This window comes from Anthonomus grandis, chromosome 17 (assembly GCF_022605725.1).
Source record: "Anthonomus grandis grandis chromosome 17, icAntGran1.3, whole genome shotgun sequence".
NCBI classification, from domain to species: domain Eukaryota; kingdom Metazoa; phylum Arthropoda; class Insecta; order Coleoptera; family Curculionidae; genus Anthonomus; species Anthonomus grandis.
In genome coordinates, this window is record NC_065562.1 from 17,433,521 (window position 1) to 17,458,186 (window position 24,666).

General features: G+C 27.5%; 1 protein-coding gene across 5 annotated transcripts in view; it reads left to right on the plus strand.

Annotated features, from left to right (window-relative positions):
- LOC126746287 (5-hydroxytryptamine receptor-like) overlaps positions 1-24,666 on the plus strand; it is a 278,830-nt gene that overhangs the window by 195,932 nt on the left and 58,232 nt on the right. For 4 of the 5 annotated variants that reach the window (XM_050454459.1, XM_050454458.1, XM_050454457.1 and 1 more), the window contains exons 3-4: positions 9,904-10,005; positions 13,440-13,667. In XM_050454459.1, the coding sequence (XP_050310416.1) occupies positions 9,915-10,005; positions 13,440-13,667 (319 nt within the window). In that variant the 5' untranslated portion in view covers positions 9,904-9,914. The remainder of the gene's footprint in view (positions 1-9,903; positions 10,006-13,439; positions 13,668-24,666) is intronic. The other variant, XM_050454460.1, reaches the window with a different exon arrangement.

Below are 24,666 nucleotides of genomic sequence, written 5' to 3' on the forward strand. Positions count from 1 at the left end.
AGTTTTTTTTATATTTTGGCTTAGAAACCATAAATATAATTTATCACAACAGTGATTTTAGATGTTTATTGGACAAAACTAAGTAAAAAACATGAACTTTCCTTATAGGGCTGAAAATATAAAAATAATAATCTCATCAGTGATTGTGATTTTTTGAAGCAGTGAAAAAAAAATTCTTGTTGGTTTATTAATAAACAATTTTTCGCTTGGGAATAATAAATACTTTTTATCACAACAGTGATTGCAGATGTTTATTTTCCAAAAAAAATCTAAATTTTTCGTATAGGGTTAATTGTTATTGTTAAAATAATTATTTTTTAATTAATTATTAAGGTTCTTCGTTCAAAACCAGTGAAAAAACAGTTTTTTGGTGTATTTGCTTAAAAAATAAAAATAAATATTTATCATAACAGTGATTTTAAAACAGTTATTTTTAATATTAATTTCTCATAACCAAAAGTCCGTGAAAATATGTGTTCTTATATTTGTCTGCTTATGAGTTATATATACTATTTATCACAACTATGATTATAGACTTTTTCAGTGATTTTTTACGTTTTTAATCCACAGGCTAGTAAAAAATTGAAGTTTTGGAAAAAATAAATATCTAATTTGTGATTTTTCAGTTGTTTGTAGTTTTGTAGTTTTCGCCTTGGAATTATTAAAATATTTATCTCAACATTGATTTTAACTGTTTAGTAGGCAAAAATTAAGACTTTTTCCATATAAGGATGAAAATATAAAAACAATAATCTCATCAGTGATTTTTTTAAAACTGTTTATATTTTTTTTATTTATTGGATTGAAAATGGGAAAATATACATTTATCTCAATAGTGATTTTAAACAATAATTTATCATAATTAAAACCAGTAAAAATATTTATTAGTTTAATTTCTTTGCTTTGAAACCTTAAATATAATTTATCACAACAGTGATTTTAGATGTTTATTGGACAAAAATAAACAAAAAACTTGAATTGTCTTTATAGGGCCTGATATAAAAATATAATTATCTCATCAGTGATTGCGATTTTAGTTAAAGCAGTGAAATTTTTTTTTGATTTATTGGCATGAAAATCGCAAAAAAATATATTTATCTTAACAGTTGTTTTCCTAAATCAAAAATCAGTAAAGTTTTTTTTATATTTTGGATTGGAAACTATAAATGTAATTTATCACTACAGTAATTTTAGATGTTTATTGGACAAAAATAAGCGAAAAAAATGAATAATTCCTTATATGGCTTGATATAAAAATATAATTTATCACAACAGTGATTTTAGATGTTTATTGGACAAAACTAAGTAAAAAACATGAACTTTCCTTATAGGGCTGAAAATATAAAAATAATAATCTCATCAGTGATTGTGATTTTTTGAAGCAGTGAAAAAAAAATTCTTGTTGGTTTATTAATAAACAATTTTTCGCTTGGGAATAATAAATACTTTTTATCACAACAGTGATTGTAAATGTTTATTTTGCAAAAAAAATCAAAATTTTTCGTTTAGGGTTAATTGTTATTGTTAAAATAATTATTTCTTAATTAATTATTAAGGTTCTTCTTTCAAAACCAGTAAAAAAACAGTTTTTTGGTGTATTTGCTTAAAAAATAAAAATAAATATTTATCATAACAGTGATTTTAAAACAGCTATTTTTAATATTAATTTCTCATAACCAAAAGTCCGTGAAAATATTTGTTTTTATATTTGTCTGCTTAAGAGTTATAAATAAGATTTATCACAACTGTGATTATGGACGTTTTTCAGTGATTTTTCAAGTTTTTGATCCATAAGCTAGTAAAAAATTAATGTTTTGGGAAAAATAAATATCTTATTTGTGATTTTTCAGTTATTTGTAGTTTTGTAGTTTTCGCCTTGGAATCATTTAAATATTTATCTCAACATTGATGATTTTAACTGTATATTAGGCAAAAATTATGATTTTTTCCATATAGGGTTAAATATATAAAAATTATAATCTCATCAGTGATTTTGTTTAAACTGTCTATTTTTTTTTTATTTATTTGATTAAAAATGGGAAAACATACATTTATCTCAATAGTGATTTTAAACAATAATTTATCATGATTAAAACCAGTAAAACTATTTGATCGTTTAATTTCTTTGCTTGGAAATGATTAGTATAATTTATCACAGCAGTGATTTTAGATGTTTATTGGACAAAAATAAGCAAAAGACGTATGTAATCAATAGATATATAAGCTAGAAAGCAGTTGTATATTATCCCTAATTGTAAATGTACAATCGGGTAAACGCACTTTTGTTAAACGTAAACGTAATTTTCATAAATTCCATAACGAGATAACGTCGTTTTACGGTTCGATAGAGTGCAAACCGACCATATAGAGCCGCAAGAAATCCAAAATGTAACTTAAACTGTGCACGACAGGAAATAAATTCCGTTTCGCGGTTGAACGATCAAAAAACCGACTTTTATAATTGCAGAAGGAAATAGGGAATATAAAACGGGGAAAACTAGAGGTACGTATACCTGCGTCGTGACAAAAATTCAATAAATTATCCGCGTTCCCTGTTAAGGGAAACGTGACCTAAAAGCGAAGATACATATCGTATCAGGCGTGCGATAGACCGAGAGGAGGATATCTTCTGTTTTACATTAGATTTATATGATATTTTCCTGATGTATCGCAGGAAAGTCCTTTTTGGAGCAAATAGAGTTTATATCTTTTCGAGATAGTGAGGAAAATGCGATTTATGGCACCTCGGTGTGTTTTATAGAAAAAAGGCTCTGATTTGATTGGTACTATTTTTAAAATACGTTATTCTTGTGAAGCAGTGTATAAATCCTAAGCAATTGAAGCCATGCACACTTTTTAAAACCATTTATTCGCATCAATATTTAAATTATGGTATCTTTTTAAGCAGTGTATAAATTCAATATGGAAAAAGTAATTAATTTTTGTTTATTCCAGGCAGTTGGGAGTTTTCTGGAAGATACAGCAAATTTCACTAACAATTTCAAATATGTAAAAAATAAAAGCATGGATTAAAATAATAAATTATACCAAACCACTCTACTTTGGTTTGTGCATAATTTAATCTGATGCGACGCACATTATTTTAATTTATTTTGTATGTTGTTTGAGCGGTGTATTTTGGCTCTGTTTCTTAGGAGAATAAGCTGGCTCAAGACCAAGTTATTTGATATTATTCCAGGTTCTTGAAAATAGGTTTTCCAGACTTTAATTTTCACTAAGTATTCCAGGAAGATTCGTAATAATTTTTTGGTTTTTTCCAGGCAGTTGAAAGCTTTCTAAAAATTAGAAAAAAAATATTGCAAAAGCCTGGAAAGCAGGAAAATATGACTCGAAAAGTATGGAGCATAGGAAAATGGTTTTACAGGTCTGGATTAAAATGAAAAACTGTCTTGAGTTTCTGGAAAAATAGATCGAAAAAAAAATATTTCAAATATCGGGGAGGCTTAAAAAATTACGTTAAACGTCTGGAAAACTTATAGAATAACTTCAAAAGCTTGGAAAGGGTGAAAATTTATAATAAAAAAAATTTTCCAAGCTCTTGGAATAAATTAAATATTTTCAAGCATCAAATATCTGAATGAGGTAAAGCATGATTTCGAAAGCCTGGTCTAAAATTTAAAAAAAATGTTTCCATGCGTACAAATCATGTTAGTAAAGCCTGGAATTGATTAGGAAATATCTGGTCCAGAAGATATGAAAATTTCTAGTAAAACATACATTTCTAATTTTATTCCTCAAAATCACTATTTGTGCATAATTTAATCCGATGCGACGCACAATATTTTAATTTATTTTATATATTATTTTAGCAGTGTATTTTGGCTCCGTTTTTTAAAAAAATAAGTGGACTGGGGACCAAGTTATTTGATATTATTCCAGGGTTTTGGAAATTCCGGTAATAAAATAAAACTTCGCCGTCAAATTTCTGAATGATTCAAAGGATGAGTACAAAAGCCTGGAATAAAATTTAAAAAATATTTCCATACCTACAAATCACATGAATAAAGCCTAAAATTGGTCATCAAATATCTGGTCTAGAAGATATAAAAATTCCCAGTAAAACATATATTTATCTAAATTTATTCCAATTCTCAGAATCACTCTACTTTGGTTTGTGCATAATTTAATCTGATGCGACGCACATTATTTTAATTTATTTTGTATGTTGTTTGAGCGGTGTATTTTGGCTCTGTTTCTTAGGAGAATAAGCTGGCTCAAGACCAAGTTATTTGATATTATTCCAGGTTCTTGAAAATAGGTTTTCCAGACTTTAATTTTCACTAAGTATTCCAGGAAGATTAGTAATAATTTTTTGGTTTTTTTCAGGCATTTGAAAGCTTTCTAAAAACTAGAAAAAAAATATTGAAAGAGCCTGGAAAGCAGGGAAAAACGACTCAAAAAGTATGGAGCAGATGAAAATGAATGTAGAAAATGGTTTTACAGATCTGGATTAACATGAAAAAATGTCGTGAATTCCTGGAAAGTAAGAAAAATAGATTGAAAAAAAATTATTCAAGGAGGCCTGAAAAATGACGTTAAATGTCTGGAAAACCTATATAATAACTCCAAAAGCTTGAAAAGAATAAAAATGTATTTTTAAATAAATGTTTCAAGCTCTTGGAATAAATAAATATTTGCATGCATCAAATTTCTGAATGAGGTAAAGCATGATTTCGAAAGCCTGGAATAAAATTAAAAAAACACGTCCGATGGCTGCAAGTCATATAAATAATTCCAAATACCTGGAATTGATCACTAAACACCTTAAAAATAAGAAAGTCCAACCCAGTTCAGAATATAGAAGAACTCCCAATAAAATTTCGGATTTTATTCCAGACTTAAGATCACTCCAGATATCTGTCAGTCTCAGACAACAAGAAAAATGCCAATTGTCCCAATTGCCAATAAGATCCGGAATTAATAAAAATTCTGAAATATTTCTTCAATTGTTGGGCGCCACATTTATCGCAACAAATCGCCGCCCATAAAGGCGGTTTTATCGGTCGAGAAGTCGTAAACGGACGTGGACGTTTTTAACCGTGGATTTATTTATGGCGAAAAATTAATCCAGAAACAGCTGTACAGGGTGGTACACTTAATTGCTACAAAACTCCACCCTCTGTATCGTACCACACAATATAATCGGCCCTAAATTAACTCCGAAACGGAAACTAATTTAAATTGGGTCCAGATGGTATTGAAGGCCAATTAATCAGTCATACCCACAGTCCGTTTTGCTAATTAATAATTGTATTATCGGTAAATAATTAAATTGGGGTATAAATATTGCGGAAAAGTGGGCGTCGTGTCCGTTTAAGTTATGCCAATTATTCACTAATTCAGTCAAACAGGTTCTTCAGATTTTGATTAAAAAATTGTTGTTTTTTGCTTAGGGTGTCATCACACCAGTAATTTTTACAATTTTAGGCAAAGCAGAAATTATTGTATATATATTATTATTATATCGAATGTTCGAGGTACGTCCTGATTTATTTTAAGGAGAATTTTAGAGTTCTTCAAGGCATTTGAATTATATTCGATATAGAAATCACATATCCTTCCAGGAAGTTGAAGTTACTTTTGATTTCTTACGGATCAAAATGCTTCAAGTTTGTGGAATAATTTAGGAAATAGTATCGGAAAAGTAGCTTCAAAAAAGACTTCAGTTGCCTGGAAAGCACCAATAGAAACTTCGAATGCTTATAGAATTACTTAAAAAACAACAGAAATTGTGTCAACCATTTTTATAGGGTAAAACATTTATTTTTCTTAATAAAACTGAAGCGTTTAATTTAAATTAAGTTTAATTTGCAATTTTTCTAATATTTAAAAAATTTCATATACTTAGTTTTTAACAAAAAATATATTGTCTAATTTATTATTTAAATTAATTAAAAAAAAAATACAACAACTATTTAGAAAAAGGCAAAGCAGGCTTCAACTGCCTGGAATAAACAATTAATTACTCCAAATTTTATCAAAGAACCAAACAGTTCAAATAATTTTTGGTTTATTCCAGGCAAATGCAGGCATACCTTGCCAAGCAAAAGACTTCAACCCTTTTAAAAAATACCACTTCATTTACCCGGATAAGGTCATATTATTAGCATTAATTGCCTGGAAACTTACTATAAGTACCTACAGCTTTCTTGAAAAAATCCAGGAGGTACCACGAGTGTTTCAAAAAATTGTTTCAAATTCTACTGGAATTTGTTTCTTGAAACTCAACCGAAACTGCTGCAGATGCCCGGAAAATGACTGTAAATGCTTAGGAGTGGCTCAAAATGACTTCAGATGTCTGGAAAGATCCCATAGCAGCATTTAATGCTTGAAAAAATTACAAATTATTTGAAAAGTATCAGAAACGGTGTCAACTATCTGGAAAAAACTTCAAAATGGCTTCAAATGCCTGGAATAAAAGATAAATTAACCACAACTAACACCAATGGTTCCAATTATTAGTAGTAATAATTAAAAAAATGTGTTTTCTTTTATAGCCTTAAAATTAAAAAAAAATTATCCGTATATTAAAATTGTGACTTTTATGCATTATTAAATGACTATCCTGAGCTGTGATTTTAATAGTTATTTAATTTTAAATAAATCCTTATTTATTGCCACAAAATATGGCCTCAATAAAAAAAGAAAAAATATTCTTTTGATTCTTGAGAATTTATATGGCAGGTCATTTGGTTTTTCTTGTCCCTAGGCCGTTCCAGGCTAAATCGATCGGATCCTCGGGGAAATGTGCCTTATGATATATTATTTTTTGTTACCGTGGCTGTTTCGAATACGTTAAAAGTTTCTCGGTGATTTATCATGGAAATTGACAATAAACGCCTTAATATATAAGAAAAACTTCGTGGCGGCACATTTAAATTACACGATCATGTTAAACCGAACTTTCAGAATATCATGTTTAAAGAAAACCAACGAAAAAAATTAAAATCCTCACACACTAAATTCTCCGTTGGACGTCTCACGCTTGGAAAACCGCCAATTTCCACACGTAGATACTACACACTCGCGGAACATAAACTTGTGCAACAGATTGGAAACTGAATAAATGCTAAAGAGGTATAATAAAAACGTAAAAAAAGAGAAAAGATGGAAAAAAAAATTATTTTGCAGCGTTATTACGTCAATTTGTTACACTGGAAAATCTATTAAAGTTCAGTATTGCTCCGCTACTGCTAGAAGATAAATTGGATTAATACTGTTGCCGAATGTCGTGTCATAATTCAAATGTGACAAGCCATTTTGGGTTCGAGCAAGAATTTTAATAAGCAGGACGATTTTCATGTTTATAGTCTACTTGTTTTGTCGCTTTATTTTTTCGCTATGATTTATAGTCGACGGAAGGGTTTTAAGAGATGATTAAGGGATCAGCACGTTAAACTGGAGAATTGTAATTATATTTTTGTCGTTTTTTTTATTATCGAAATCACTGGATTAATTAAGAAATTTTATCAAGCATAAAATGAATGATTGAGATGTTTATTAAATGGTTCATCAAAATGTTAAGGAAATTATCACTGTTGATGACATAGGCATTTTTGAATTTTCAATCCTATATTAAAATTTTTTTTTCATAGTTATTGCATAATCTAAATGGATTTGATGCATCAGTTTCTAATGTTCCTTGAAATTTCTAATAAAAATTGAGTTTTATCCAAATTTTGATGCATAACTTAAATGGATATGATGCATAAGTTCCTATTATATTTTCTTGAAATAACCATAAAAATTTGATATAAATTAAATTTTTCTATATTTAAAGCTTAACTCAAAGAAATAATAGAATTTCTGAATTACTGATGAGACAATTATCACATCGTTTATCAAAATTCAAAGTAATTAATCGCTGTTGAGATGTAAGTTTCATTTGCCTATAAGAGAAAAATTATTTTTTACTGTTATTTTTTAATTAATATATTTGCCACACTTACAGCATAATCTAAATTCATATGATGCATTAATTCCTATTGTTTATTGAAAATTCTAATAGAAATTGAGTTTTATCGGAATTTTGATGCATAACTTAAATGTATATAATGCATGATACATGTTTCTTTAAATTGCCATAAAAAATTTATTTAAATTATATTTTGCCATTTTTATTGCCTAACTTACATAAATATGATGCATTAGTTTCTTTTATTTCTTGAAAATTCAGAAATTGAATTTTATTTGTGCTTCAGTGCATAAGTTAAATAGATCAATTTCTATAGTTTCTTGAAAATTTGGAAATTTGATATTTTGTTGAACTTTGATGCATAATTTAAATTAATATGATATACCAATTTCTATTATTCCCTGAAAACTGTAATAAACATTGAGTTTTATTTGAACTTTATTACATAACTTAAATGAATCCGATGCACCATTTTCGATTATTTCATGAAAATTCTAAAGTCAATAAAATTTTATTCAAACTTTGACGCATAACTTAAATTGATATGACACATAAGTTTCTAATATATTTTCTGTAAATTGCAATAAAAATTTTATTTAAGTTAATTAATATTGCCACATTTATTGCATAACTTAAAATAATCTGATACACCAATTCCTATTATTCCTTGAAAGTCTCAATAGAAATCGAGTTTTATTTAAAATTTAATGCATAACCTAAATGGATATGATGCATCAATTTCTGTTATTAAAAATTGTCTTAAAAATTTCAATAGAAATTTATTTCTTTGAATTTTGATACATATTTTAAATTCTATTAAAAATTGAGTTTTGAGAAAAATTAAATCACCGATTTACACTTGTATTATTGAGCAAACTCAATTTGAGAACAACACTTTCTTTAGTTCCTTGGCCCCTAACCGTAACACTGACATTTGATTTGATCTGACTCATTAACACACTTTTATTTGTTCACACCCTATAACACTACAGTCCGATGGTTCTCTCTCACTCGCTCCCAGTACTCAGTAGAAATCTGCTAATCTCATATTGTACAATTTTATTATAATTTTAACTGTTCATTAGATGTCGTGCAATGTACTATTCAAGTATTGTTTAGAATTTGTGTATGTGTTAAGTAACCCAGTAAATATTTTACAATTTTCATAATTTTATCTGTATTTTTTATGTCACCTGTCAAGAAAAAAAAATTTTCGTACATGTTTTTGACTGTTTGAAATATATTTTAGAGTCTGATGATGGCAAGAACACTTGCCGAAATGCATCACTCCTAAATTCAGAGGATTTGCATTTTATTTGTGGAGAAAAGACTTCCCCTTAACTTTTTAATATTCTATTGACTCTACTTCAGAATGGACTTCTTCCTTAATTTAATGCATAACTTAAATAGATATGATGCACAACTTCCTACTATTTTTTGAAAATTTCAATCGGAATTGGGTTATATTTAAGCTTTGATGCATAATTTAAATTAAGTCTTTCTATTGCATAACTTAAATGGATAGGATGCATCAATTTCGTTGAAAATCTAAATATGGAAAATTTAAATATTGCATAAATTAATAGAATTTCCAAATTACTGTTAATACAATAATTATCACATCGTTTATCAAAATTTAAACTTAATAATCGCTGTGAAGATATGCATTTCTTTAATTCCAAGCCTATAAGGGAAACATAATTTTTTTACTGATTGTTGAAAATTTCAGGTAATAAATAAAAGAAAAAATAATTAAAAAACACATTTTTTCCTTACAATACTATAAGGAAAAAAATTACAGTTACGTAAAAAATTCCTAGTAGGAGAGTAAACAAATTATTTACAATTCAATGGAAACTTAAAATACAGAAGATACCGTTAACATAACTGTCGTAATAAACAACATTTGTCACGATTAATTATTTGCTAATAATTAAATTTTTTAAATTGAGTTTTCCTTCTTTCAGAATCGCACAGGATGGACGTAGTGCGCAGCAAAAGGGGCAAAATGTGGAGCCGCGCAGCCTTCGTTTTTCTGCCTCACTCCGTATATGCGGCGTCTTCCCAAAGTAAGAATTTATGAATTTAATTGGCATTTTTAATGGTTAATAGAGTTTGGTAGATCAGATCGTTTAATTAAATGAAATTTTACAACATTTATTAACTTTAGTGGATAAGACGCATCAAGCCCTATTATTCCTTAAAAATTCTAACAGAAATTGAGTTTTATTTGAAATTTCATGCATAACTTAAGTTGATATGATGCATAAGTTCTTATTGTAATTTCTTTGACAAGCAATTAAGAGTTGATACAAATTAAATTTTGCTATATTTAATGCATAACTAAAATGAATATGATGCGCAAATTGTCATTATTCATACAGTTATTCTACTTCATTCATATTAAATAACTAAATTAAAAAAGTCGAATTCTCATTAATACATCCCTATGTCATTAATTTAATTTCATGAAAATTAGATTAATGGACAGAAAATTTAATTTACAATAGAAAGTGTATCTATAAAAAAATTGAAAAACTGTATATTTTTAGAGTAAAAAATTTAATATTAAAAAATATGTAAAATTAATAGGACTAACAAGTAGAAAAACAGGTATAATTCTCTGAATTCTCAACCGATTTTCATGAAAGTTGGATTAGTAGATATGGTATTTAATTTAGAACAAAAAGTATATTTATTAAAAATTTGAAAAACTGGATATTTTCAGAGTAAAAAATTAAATATTAAAAAATTTGTAAAATTAATAGGACTAACAAGTAGAAAAACAGGTATAATTTCCTAAATTTCCCACCGATTTTCATGAAACTTAGATAACTGGATAGGGTATTTAATTTAGAATAAAAAGTATATTCATAAAAAATTTGAAAAACTAAATATTTTCAGAGTAAAAAATTAAATATTAAAAAATGTATAAAATTAATAGGACTCCCAAGTAGAAAAACGGGTATAATTCCCTGAATTTGCAACCGATTTTCATAAAAGTTGTATTAGTAGACAGGGTATTTAATTTAGAACAAAAAGTATATTTATTAAAAATTTGAAAAACTGGATATTTTCAGAGTAAAAAATTAAATATTAAAAAATATGTAAAATTAATAGGACTAACAAGTAGAAAAACAGGTATAATTCCCTGAATTCCCAACCGATTTTCATGAAAATTAGATAACTGGATAGGGTATTTAATTAAGAACAAAAAGTATATCTATAAAAAATTTGAAAAACTAAATATTTTCAGAGTAAAAAATTAAATATTAAAAAATGTATAAAATTAATAGGACTCCCAAGTAGAAAAACGGATATAATTCCCTGAATTTGCAACCGATTTTCATAAACGTTAGATTAGTAGACAGGGTATTTAATTTAGAATAAAAAGTATATTTATTAAAAATTTGAAAAACTGGATATATTCAGAGTAAAAAATTAAATGTTAAAACATTTGTAAAATTAATAGGACTCCCACGTAGATAAACAGGTATAATTCCCTAAATTTCCCACCGATTTTCATGAAAATTAGATAACTGAATAGGGTATTTAATTCAGAACAAAAAGTATATCTATAAAAAATTTGAAAAACTAAATATTTTTAGAGTAAAAAATTTAATATTAAAAAATGTATAAAATTAATAGGACTCCCAAGTATAAAAACGGATATAATTCCCTGAATTTGCAACCGATTTTCATAAACGTTGGATTAGTAGACAGGGTATTTAATTTAGAACAAAAAGTATATTTATTAAAAATTTGAAAAACTGGATATTTTCAGAGTAAAAAATTAAATGTTAAAACATTTGTAAAATTAATAGGACTCCCACGTAGATAAACAGGTATAATTCCCTAAATTTTCCACCGATTTTCATAAAAATTAGATAACTGAATAGGGTATTTAATTTAGAACAAAAAGTATATCTATAAAAAATTTGAAAAACTAAATATTTTCAGAGTAAAAAATTAAATATTAAAAAATGTATAAAATTAATAGGACTCCCAAGTAGAAAAACGGGTATAATTCCCTGAATTTGCAACCGATTTTCATAAACGTTGGATTAGTAGACAGGGTATTTAATTTAGAACAAAAAGTATATTTATTAAAAATTTGAAAAACTGGATATTTTCAGAGTAAAAAATTAAATGTTAAAACATTTGTAAAATTAATAGGACTCCCACGTAGATAAACAGGTATAATTCCCTAAATTTTCCACCGATTTTCATAAAAATTAGATAACTGAATAGGGTATTTAATTTAGAACAAAAAGTATATCTATAAAAAATTTGAAAAACTAAATATTTTCAGAGTAAAAAATTAAATATTAAAAAATGTATAAAATTAATAGGACTCCCAAGTAGAAAAACGGGTATAATTCCCTGAATTTGCAACCGATTTTCATAAACGTTGGATTAGTAGACAGGGTATTTAATTTAGAATAAAAAGTATATTTATTAAAAATTTGAAAAACTGGATATTTTCTGAGTAAAAAATTAAATATTAAAAAATATGTAAAATTAATAGGACTAACAAGTAGAAAAACAGGTATAATTCCCTGAATTCTCAACCGATTTTCATAAAAGTTAAATTAGTGGAAAGGGTATTTAATTTAGAACAAAAAGTGTATCCATAAAAAATTCGAAAAACTGCATAATTTTAGAGTAAAAAATTAAATATGAAAAATAACAAATTAAGGAAGAAAACACTATTTCCTGGCGAAATTTCGAAAAGTCGAATTCGCATTTATACATCCCTATCTCATAATTGGAAGAATAAGGGAATAAAGTAAAATTTTCGGGTAGAATCTGACAAATTAAGAAAGAAAAACACTATTTCCAGGCTATCCAGACACTATTAAGAAAATGATGCATGATATATTAAATAAACAGACTATGTTATTAGTTGGGATTTTAATGACGAAACCGGCTGTTATTCATGCACAGGATTTTGGAAAACAATGATTTTTCAAGACAATTTCTTACTGGTAAGTTGTGTGGGGTGGGTGGGGGGTGTAAGGGTAGGGTTAATACAAAGAAAAATTTTTTTCAGAAAATAATTGCCAGAAAAAAAATGCTTTTTAAGAAAATTATAGGTGTTAAAAAAATCTATAGTTTTGTATCTACACTTTGCATCAAAAAAACAATTTCTATTAAAATATTGGGAAAATAATAGGATTTGGTGCATCATATCCATTTATGTTATGCATCAAATATAATAAAATTTAAAATAAACTAAATTTTTAAGTTATGATAAGGATTTGGTGCATCACATTCAATTTAATTATGCACTAATTTAAATTAATTTTTTAGAAACTTACGCATCACATCACCTTAAGTTATGCATGGAAAATTCAAATTTTTAAAACGACATACAATAAAAAATACCCCGCTTTTATTTCTTTTCCACCCCTCGACAGTCTCATATCATCATCTACCCTTTAATAAAAATAAACCTCCCAATAAAAACAGAAGAAAATCTCGCTTTTTTTTTTTTTCATAGTAGTTTACGACTTTCCACCCCCGAATAACCGTTCTTCCCGCGACACGACGATCTTCCACCTAAACTGCTCCAGTTCAATCTGTTTTATCAACGAGACGGAGGCGAACTCCACCTCCACTACGAACGACACATTTTTAGGGCTAAACGACTACGAGCCCTTAGCGGATGTCATCCTGATGGGAGCCCTATCCGTCGTCCTTGGTCTTATGATCCTCGTTACCGTTATTGGTGAGTAATTTTATGGTTTTTAAGGGTTGTTTTACTACTACCTCCTTAAGGGGTTCCGGGGAGGGAATTTGGGGTTAATGGTGAATTGCCTCTTAAAGTTTAACAGCGTCTCTTCTTATCTAGAGGATTTTTGTGATAAATTGTTGAGTTTTTTTTTGCGGGTAGTGTATTTACTTTTTTTGTAGTTTCTATAAAATTTTTGTAAGTTGAATTTAACTGTTTGAAAGAATATTTGATTTTTTTTCAGCAGTGTATAAAATACAGAAAAAACGAAAATTGAAATAAAGAAATTAATTCTTCCAGGCTTCCTTATTTTTTGTTTTTAAAAGCAGTGTAATTTACCTTTGATTCTTCAAGGTAGTTGTGGTTTTTTTAAATGAAATAATGGACTTTTTAAGAAAATTGAATTTTTGTGAGCAATTTGTACAAGCAGATGAAATTTTTATTTTTTTTGAACTCTATTTGCTTGAGAATATAAAAATATATTTTTTTGGAGCAGTGTAATTGGCCTTTATTTCGTCCAAGCAACTGAACCCCCTATTTTAAACAGTTATTTTAACAATATAAAAAATATATTTTTTTAGAGCAGTGTAATTTTTACTCCTCATTCCAGGCAGTTGAGACTTTATTTCGAAAAAAGAACTTTCTCAGATAATTCAATATTAACTGCCTGAGAAGTTTTATTTTCTTTTTTTAGAGCAGTGTAATGTATCGTTATTTCTTTAAGCCAGTTGAGGTCCTTCCTCCAAAAAAAAAATCAAAATTTTAATTAACCATTAAAAGCAGTGTAATTCATATGTATTTCTTCCTGTTGAAAACTTTTATTTTTAACATTTATATTGACATGTTTATGAAAAATATATTTATTGTAGAGCAGTGTTAATGATTTTATTTTTTTGCAGGTAGTTGAGATTTTATTTCTAAAAAAAGTTACTTAAAAAGATATCTTGAACTGCCTGAGAATTTTTTTTGAGTAGTGTATCTAACTGTCTTTTTCTCTAAAAAAGGTGACTTTGAAAAAATCGTCAGAGGTACATAATTTAAAGAAAATATCTTTTTGTGGAGCAGTGTAGTCGTTTTTTTTATATTGTAAAGTAGCGGAGAAATATATGAGTACAATGTTTTTTTTCAGAGCAGTATAATTGGTTTTTTTTTTCTTCCAGGCAGTTGAGACCTAAAAAAAAAGTGACTTTTTAAGAAAATGTATATCAACTGCCTGTGAAGTTTAATTTTTTTGTTTTTAGAGCAGTTGAGGTTGAACTTTTTGAAAAAATTTAGTTTTTTCAATTGTGTCTTATTCTTCCAGGCAGTTGAGACCTTAAGCATTTCTTTTTAAATTTTTATTTGCTTGAGATTTTTTTTGGGAGCAGTGTAAGTAAAAGTAAATTTTTATTTCTTTAAAGCAGTTGAGACCATACTTCCTAAAAAAGTTACTTTTTGAGCAACTGTATGTCAACTTTCTGAGAAGTTTAGTTGTTTTTTTAGAGCAGTGTAATTTATCTTTATTTTTTCAAGGCAGTAAAAAATTGTGTGTAATAGTAGAACATTTATATTGACATGTATATGAAAAGTTTTATTTTGTAGAGCAGTGTAACTGATGTTATTTTCTTGCAGTTGAGACTTTATGTCCAAAAAAAGTTACCTAAAAAAAATATCTTGAACTGCCTAAGAATTTTTTTTGAGCAGTGTATTTAACCGTATTTTCTATAAAAAAGGTGACTTTTTGAAAAAATTGTCTGAGGTTCATAATTTTAAAAAAATATCTTTTTTTGGAGCAGTGTAATGATAATAGATTTTTTATTTCCTTCAGGCAGTTGAGACTTTATTTCCAAAAAAGTGCCTTTTTAAGGAAATGCATTTCAACTGCCTGTGAAGTTTTTTTCTTTTTGTTTTTGGGGCAGTTGAGGTATTTCCTGCAAATTTTTGAGAAAATTGAGTTTTTTGAGGAGTATTTTTTTCTTCCAGGCAGTTGAGGCTTTACGAATTTTTTTTACCATTTTTATTTGCTTGAGAATTATTTTTTTCTTTTTGGAGCAGTGTAAGTCAGAGTAGATTTTTATTTCTTCAAAGCAGTTGAGACCATAAAAAAGTTACTTTTTGAGAAACTGTATGTCAACTTTCTGAAAAGTGTAGTTTTTCTTTAGAGCAGTGTAATTTATCTTTATTTTTTTAAGGCAGTTGAGATTTTATCTGTAAAGCAGTTGAATTTTTGAAAAAATATTTTTTTTTGGGCAGTGTATTTTATTTATATTTTTTCCAAGCAGTTGAAAAATTGTATTTGTCTCAAAATTAGGAAAAATATTATTTTTGGAGCAGTGTAATTGATTTTTTTATTTTTCCAGGCAGTTGAGGTATGTTCTACAAAAAAACGTAACTTTTTTTAAAAAATCACTATTTCTGCCTGAGAATTTGATTTTTTCGTTGATTAGTGTAATTCTTCTTGTTTCCTTCAGGTAATTGAGGTCTTTTCTGCAAAAAAAGAAACTTTTCGAAAAAAATATTTGTTTTGAGCAGTGTTTTTTTTCCAAGCAGCTGAAACCATAAGCAAATTTTTAAAATATAAAATGTTTGAAAAAGTGTTTTGAGCAGTGTATTTTACTTTTATTTCTTCCTGGCAGTTGAGGTCTTTTCTTTTAAACAGTTTAAATTTATAAGAAAATTGATTTTTTTGAGCAGTGTAATTTCTACTCATTCCAGGCAGTTGAGACTTTTGTTCGAAAAAAAGATCTTTCTGAGAAAATGCAATATTAACTGACCGAGAAGTTTAATTTTGTTTTTTTTTAGAGCAGTGTAATTTATCGTTATTTCTTTAAGACAGTTGAGATCATTCCTACAAAAAAAATTAAATTTTAATTAACCATTAAAAGCAGTGTAATTCATATGTATATCTTCCTGTTGAAAACTTTTATTTTTAACATTTATATTGACATGTATATGAAAAGCAGTGTAACTGATGTTATTTTCTTGCAGTTGAGACTTTATTTCCAAAAAAAGTTACCTAAAAAAAATATCTTGAACTGCCTGATAATTTTTTTGAGCAGTGTATTTAACCGTATTTTCTGTAAAAAAGGTGACTTTTTGAAAAAATTGTCTGAGGTTCATAATTTTAAAAAAATATATTTTTTGGAGCAGTGTAATTATAATAAATTTTTTATTTCCTTCAGGCAGTTGAGACTTTATTTCCAAAAATAGTGCCTTTTTAAGGAAATGCATTTCAACTGCCTGTGAAGTTTTTTTCTTTTTGTTTTTAGGGCAGTTGAGGTCTTTCCTGCAAAAAGGGAACTTTTTGAAAAAATTCAGTTTTTTCAGTTGTGTCTTATTCTTCCAGGCAGTTGAGACCTTAAGCTCTTTTTAAATTTTTATTTGGTTGAGATTATTTTTTTTTTGGAGCAGTGTAAGTAAGCTAAATTTTAATTTCTTAAAGGTAGTTTTGACTATACTTCCAAAAAAAGTTACTTTTTGAGAAACTGTATGTCAACTTTCTGAGAAGTTTAGTTTTTCTTTAGAGCAGTATAATTTATCTTCATTTTTTCAAGGCAGTTGAGATCTTATTTGTAAAGCAGTTGAATTTTGAAAAAATAACTTTTTTTGGGCAGTGTATTTTATTTGTATTTTTGCCAAGCAGTTGAAAAATTGTATTTGTCTCAAAATTAAGAAAAATGTATTTTTTAAAGCAGTGTAATTGATTTTTTTAATTTTCCAGGCAGTTGAGGTCTGTTCTAGAAAAAAACGTAACTTTCTTTAAAAATTCACTTTGACTGCCTGAGAATTTGATTTTTTCGTTGACTAGTGTAATTCTTCTTGTTTCCTTCAGGTACTTGATGCCTTTTCTGCAAAAAAAGGAACTTTTTGAAAAAACTTAGATTTTTTTGAGCAGTGTATTTCTTTTCCGGGCAGTTGGAACACATTTATGAAATTTTTGAAAAAGTGTTTATTTCTTCCTAGCAGTTGAGGTCATTTCTGCTAAACAGGTGACTATAAGAAAATTGATTTTTCTAAGCAGTGTAATTTTCGAGACGGATAAATTTTTTTCAACCGCCTTTATTTCAAAATTAAGATGTTAAGATCTTAATTCCAAAAAAAGTCACTTGTTGAGAAAATGAATGTCAACTGCCTGAAAAGCTTAATTTTTTAGAGCAGTGTAACCTTTATTTTTTCAACTCAATTGTAGCCTTTCCTGTAAAAAAATTAACTTTTTGAAAAAAATCGTATTTGCCTCATAGTTTAAAAAAAAAATCCTTTTTTTGAAGCAGTGTACTCAATTTTAAATTTTTTCAAGCAGTTGAGAAATATATGAGTAGAAAACATCATTTTTTAGAGCAGTGTAATAGAGTTATCTCTTCTAGGCAATTGAGACTTTAAGTCCAAAAAATAACTGGAGTAACTTTTTGGAGCAGTGTATTTATATTTATTTCTTTAAGTCAATTTTCTTTCCAAAAAGAAGAATTTTTAAGAATTTTTTTAAGCAGTGTATTTTTTTTTCAAGTAGTTGAGGTCTTTTCTACAAAAAAGGAGCCTTTCTTAGGGTTTTTTTTGAGCAGTGTATTTTGTTTGTATTTGTGTTTAAAAAATCGCTTTTGCAAATAAAAAAAAAAAAATTTTGGAGCGGTATAATAGATTCAAAAAAAATCCTTTTTTTAAAAGATTGAGTTTTTTTGAGCAGTGTATAAAATATCTTTTTCTAAAAGAAATTTCTCGTATTAAAATTTTTCTTGGAGCAGTGTAATGTATCTTTTGTCCTTTGTATAGTTGGGGCTTTTCTACAAAAAAGAACTTTTTGAGAAAATTGAGTTTTTTTGGGCAGTGTATTAAATATTTAGTTCTTCCAAGCAGTTGAGTGGATATTTTCCAAAAAAAACAAACAGAGACTTTTTGTAAAATTCACCATGTCAGTTACTAAATTTTGTTTTTTTTTTTCAAGCAGTGTAATTTCCTTTTTTTTTCAAGGCAGTTGAGACCTTTTCCATAAAAAGGTGATTATAAGGAAAATTGTTTTTTTTGAGCAGTGTAATTGAAATTTTCTTAGGTAGTTAAGGAAATTTTACAAAAAAAAAAACTTTTTCAGAAAAATTCATTTCTGTCACCTGAGAATTTGATTTTTTTAAGCAGTGTAATTTCTTATCCGTCAATTAAATTTGTGCCAAAAAAATATATTTTTTTGGGCAGTGTATTTAATTTGGAATATTTGCAGGCAGTTAAATAATTTTTTTTTCTAAAAATCATATTTGCCTCAGAATTAAAAAAAACTATTTAAATTTATAGATTAATACAAAAATTAATTACACTGCTCCAAAAAAAAAAATTCTGAAGCAAGTACAATTTTTTCAAAAAAAAAAAAATTCAAATGCCTGTAAAAAATTAAAATAAAATACAGTGACCAAAAAAAATTAATTGTTTTCAAAAAGTCCTTTTTTTACAGAAAAGACTTGACCTGTCTGGAAGAAATAAAATTTAAAAAAAAATTTAATATTGTGTTTGTAGAAAAAATGTTTTATACACTGCCCAAAAAAATCTTCTTTTCTGTAAAAAAAAAAAAGATTTAAAAAAAAACTGTTTTTTTAGGGCAGTGTATTTTACTTGTATTTTTTTCAAAAAACCGTTTTATACTTATCTTAGTCATCCAATCCAGAAAAAAAAATCAATAGATTCATATTAATAATGGGCCATTAAACAAGGCAACAAAAAGCCCGTAAGCACTTATCCGAAATCCCGAAAAACCTCCAGAGAGAGGCGAAGGGATCTACGTTTAAAGAATGACTGGATCCTTTTCCTGGATAATTTATTAGACCGAGTGTCGCAAAAAATTTACACCAATTCAATTAGGCGGAAGTTATTCCTCTTATCGGACTTTTCCTTTGAAACCGGTTCACATCCCACAGTGGGCATAACTTAATTGGATGTGACGCATCGATCATTAATGTACATTCAGAGGTAAATTTGGCGTTAGCTATTTTACAGTGAAACTTTTGGACAGAAATAAATAGGGGGGAAAGTCAACTGAGTTTCAGTTACGACTTGAGGTTCTCCAAGAGCTTTAAAAGTTTCCCTTGATCTTTGAAAAGGAAAAACTTCGGGAAACTCTAGATACTGTCTGGCGTAATACCTTGAGAGGCTTAGATGGAATTATTTGAATACTAGTAATAAGAAAAAGGAGAGTAAAATTTAAGTTTTAACAGGAATTCGAGTGTTTTTTTCTAGGCAGTTTAAGGCACTGATTCTTAAGTTCTCAACGTCTCAGAAATGCCTGGAATGTTTTTATTGAATTTCTTCAAGCAATAAATATAATATAATAAATCATACTAAGGACTTAATAAAGGTAGCATTACATTAATGAAATTATTAATTAACTTCACATTAAATTCTAATTATCTTTCGGGGATGTTTGATAATTAAAACAGACAGCACAAGGGCTGGCTTCCCTTCTCTACCCCCTCTTCATATACAAACAAAAACCTCCATATATAACACTTTAATTACGTAAAACTAATCCATGGGGCTTTGCCAGGCACGTCGTCTTAATACTGCGCTATTTCTTAATTAAATATTCCCTTATGCCTTTAAAGGGAATATGAGAGAACGTTATTTGCCACCGTACAATATTGCCTAAAAAAAAATACATGGAAAAACATGCCGAATGGGCCAAGGAAATGGGACCAAAGGGCGGCAAATTTAAAATTCCAGTTAAGGGTCGTGGAGTGGGGGAGGAATAAGGGCGATCCTGTCGGGAATGTTTCGATGGGAATAAAAATGCCAAACTGGAAAAGGATTTCGCTTATTGAATCCGACAGACGGGAGGGGCAAAGCGCATTAGGTTCGCTTTTTAAAGCTTTCGGGAAATACGCTCTATTTTTTTGCCCAGTTATTATGCCCACTTGAGCACTTAAAGGTCTAATATCAACTGAAAAATTATTATGGTGATTTTAAATTGGATCACCTTGTTGATAAGAAAAGTAATTTTTTGAGAAAATTCATCTCAAAAAAATATATTGTCCTTAATTCTAAAGCAAATGCGATTTTTCAAAAAAAAAAAGAATTTTCACAAAAAGTCAACTATTTTCGAGAAAATACCTCGACTACTTTGAAGAAAAAAAGATAATAATACAATATTATTTTTTAAAAGTATTTTTTTGAGCAGTGTATTTTATTTTTATTTCTTCCATGCAGCTCAGGTCTTTTCTGTAAAAAAGGGACTTTTTGAAGGCATACCTAACAAAAATTTTTTTTTGAAGCAGTTTAATTAATTTTTGTATTAATCTATAAATAAATATTTGTCTTAAATTCTGATGCAAATATGTACAGTTTATATTAAAAAAAAATTCCATTTGCCTAGAAATATACGCTGCCCAAAAAATTTTTTTTTTCCAAAAAGACTACTTGAAGGAAAAATAAATTACACTGCTTAATTATTAGAATTTACTTTTTATGAAACTGTATGTCAACTTCCTGAGAAGTTTAGTTTTTCTTTAGAGCAGTATAATTTATCTTTATTTTTTCAAGGCAGTTGAGGTCTTATCTGTAAAGCAGGTGAATTTTTGGAAAAATTATTTTATTTTGGGCAGCGTATTTTACTTGTATTTTTGTCCAAGCAGTTGAAAAATCGTATTTGTCTCAAAATTAAGAAAAATAGTGTTATTGGAGCAGTGTAATTGATTTTTTTATTTTTATAGGCAGTTGAGGTCTGTTCTTCAATTCACTTTGACTATCTGAGAACTTGATTTTTCCATTGAATAGTGTAATTCCTCTTGCTTCCTTTAGGGAGTTGATGCCTTTTCTGCAAAAAAAAATTTTTTGGAAAAAAATTATTTTTTGTAAGCAGTGTATTTTTTCCAGGCAGTTGAAACCAAAGGCATATTTGTCGAATAATATAAAATATAATTTTTGGAAAAGTATTTAATTTTTTTTTTGAGCAGTGTATTTCACTTTTATCTCTTCCTGACAGTTGCGCTCTTTTCTGTTAAACAGGTGACTAGCAGAAAATTGATTTTTCTCAAGCAGTGTATTTTTTAGAGACGGATAATTTTTTTAATCGCGTTTACTTCAAAATTAAGTAGTTGAGATCTTAATTCTTCTTGTTTCCTTCAGGTAGAGGCCTTTTATGCAAAAAACTTTTTGAAAAAAAATATTTTTTGTAAGCAGTGTATTTTTTAGAGACGGATAATTTTTTTAATCGTGTTTACTTCAAAATTAAGTAGTTGAGATCTTAATTCTTCTTGTTTCCTTCAGGTAGAAGCCTTTTCTGCAAAAAAAAACTTAAAAAAAAAATATTTTTTGTAAGCAGTGTATTTTTTCCAGGCAGTTGAAACCAAAGGCCTATTTTTCTCGAATAATATAATTTTTGGAAAAGTATTTAGTTTTTTTTTGAGCAGTGTATTTCACTTTTATTTCTTCCTGGCAGTTGAGGTCTTTTCTGTTAAACAGGTGACTATCAGAAAATTGTTTTTTCTCAAGCAGTGTATTTTTTTGAGGAGGATACATTTTTTTAATCGCGTTCACTTCAAAATTAAGTAGTTGAGATCTTAATTCTTCTTGCTTCCTTCAGGTAGAGGCTTTTTCTGCAAAAAAAATTTTTTGGAAAAAAATTATTTTTTGTAAGCAGTGTATTTTTTCCAGGCAGTTGAAACCAAAGGCCTATTTTTTCGAATAATATAATTTTTGGAAAAGTATCTAGTTTTTTTTGAGCAGTGTATTTCACTTTTATTTCTTCCTGGCAGTTGCGGTCTTTTCTGTTAAACAGGTGACTATCAGAAAACTGACTTTTTTCTCAAGCAGTATATTTTTTCAAGACGGATAATTTTTTTACTCGCGTTTACTTCAAAATTAAGTAATTGAGATCTTAATTCCAAAAAAAGTGACTTTTTGAGAAAATGAATTTCAACTGCCTGAGAAGCATAATTTTTTTAGAGCAGTGTAATTTACCTTTATTTCTTCAACTCAATTGATGCCATTTTTGTACAAAAATTAACTTTTTAAAAAAATCGTATTTGCACCATAATTTAAAAAAATCCGTTTTTTGGAGCAGTGTACTTAATTTATAGTTGAGAAATATAGGAGTAGAATACATATTACTTTTTAAAGCAGTGTAATAGACTGATTTTTTCCAGACAGTTGAGACTTTATTTCCAAAAAAAATGACGTTTAATTTTATTTTTTAGAGCAGTGTAATTTATATTTATTTCTTTTCGATAAAAAGGAGACTTTTTTAATCAGTAAATTTTTTCCGTCAAATAGTTGAGATCATTTCTTTCAAAAAAATTCAAAAGTTTCATTCAAAAAAAGGTGTCTTCTTTAGGGCAGTGTATTTTGTTTGTATTTGTTTTTGGAAAATCGTTTTTGCAAAATAAAAAAAATCAATTTCAGAGTAGTATAATCGATTTCTAATTTTTCTAGGCAGTTGAGATCTCTTCAAAAAATTTTTATTTTCAAATTTGAGTTTTTTTGTGAACAGTGTATAAAACATATTTTTCAATTTTCTAATGTTTTTGTAGTTGCGGTATTTTCTACAAAAAAGGACTAATTACTAAATATATTCAACTGAAGCAAAAAAATCGGATAAATCAATTGTTTAATTAGCAATAATTCTTATGTTAATAAATTAATAAGGACCAATATAGGACTAAGGACCTATATATTTTTCAAAAAATAATATTTTTTTAAAAGTAATAATTTTTTTTTGAGCAGTGTATTTTATTTTTATTTCTGCAGGTCTTTTCTGTAAAAAAGACACTATTTGAAAAATTTGATTTTTTTTGGTCAGTGTATTTTATTTGAGATTTTGTACAGGCATTTGAATTTTTTATTTTTTTTTTAAATTGTAATTGCCTCAGAAAAATATATTTTTTTGAGGCAGTGTAATTAATTTTTGTATTAATTTATAAATTTAAACAGTGATCTTAAATCTGATGCAAATACGATTAAAAAAAAAAACACCAACGGCTTAAATAAAATTAAAATAAAATATACTGCTTAAGAAAAATCAATTTTCTCAAGTCACCTTTTTAGAGAAAAGATCTAAACTGCCTTAGAGAAAAATAGGTAAATTACACTGCTTAAAAAAATATTTTTTTATAAATTCACCTGTTTTACACATAAGACCTCAACTGTCTCAGATAAAGATAAATTACACTGCCCTAAAAAAACTCAACCAAACCTCTCAGAAAGTTGACATAAATTTTTTTAAAGAGTAACTTTTTTTAGGAGTATAGTCTGAACTTCCTTAAAGAAATAAACGGGAATTATTATTAAAAGCACCGTTTTTTACGAAAAAACCTCAACTACCTAAAAGAAAAAAATGAAAATTACACTGCTCAAAAAAAATTTACCTCAAAAAAAAATGTAATTTAAAACCATTTTTCACGTAATTTTTTTTAATATACTGCTCAAAGAAACTCACTCATCTCAAGAAAGCATATATAATAATAAAAAATGAGTTACACTGCCCAAAAAAAATATTCCTAATTCTCAGGAAAATACGATTTTTTATACAAACATTTTTTTTATTGCCTGTTTAGAATACAAATAAAATACACTGCCCAAAAAAACCAACATTCTCAAAAAGTAACTTATTTACAGAAAAGACCTCAATTGCCTAGAAAAATAAAAAATAGATTACATTGCCCCAAAAAATAATATTTTTCTTAACTCCGAGGCAAATACGAGTGTTTACAAATGTGAAAATGCAACTGAATCAAAATTAAATACACTGCTTAAACAAAATCTTAAAAAGTCACCTGTTTTACAGATAAAACCTCAACTGCCTTAAAGAAATAAAGTATTTTCTCAAGTAGTGTGAAAATGTCACTTTTATTTCTGGAGTTAAACTGTCCAAAAAATTAAATAAAAAGTTTGCTTATTTGTCTGGACGCCTTAAGAAATTCAATTTCAACTACCTGAACTTGATAGGTATCTCAAAGTTTGAAAAAACAAAAACAAAACCGTGAAGAAACTAAAAACGAACCCAAATACCCCTTTATTAATTAAATTTACTCAAAAAATATCAATA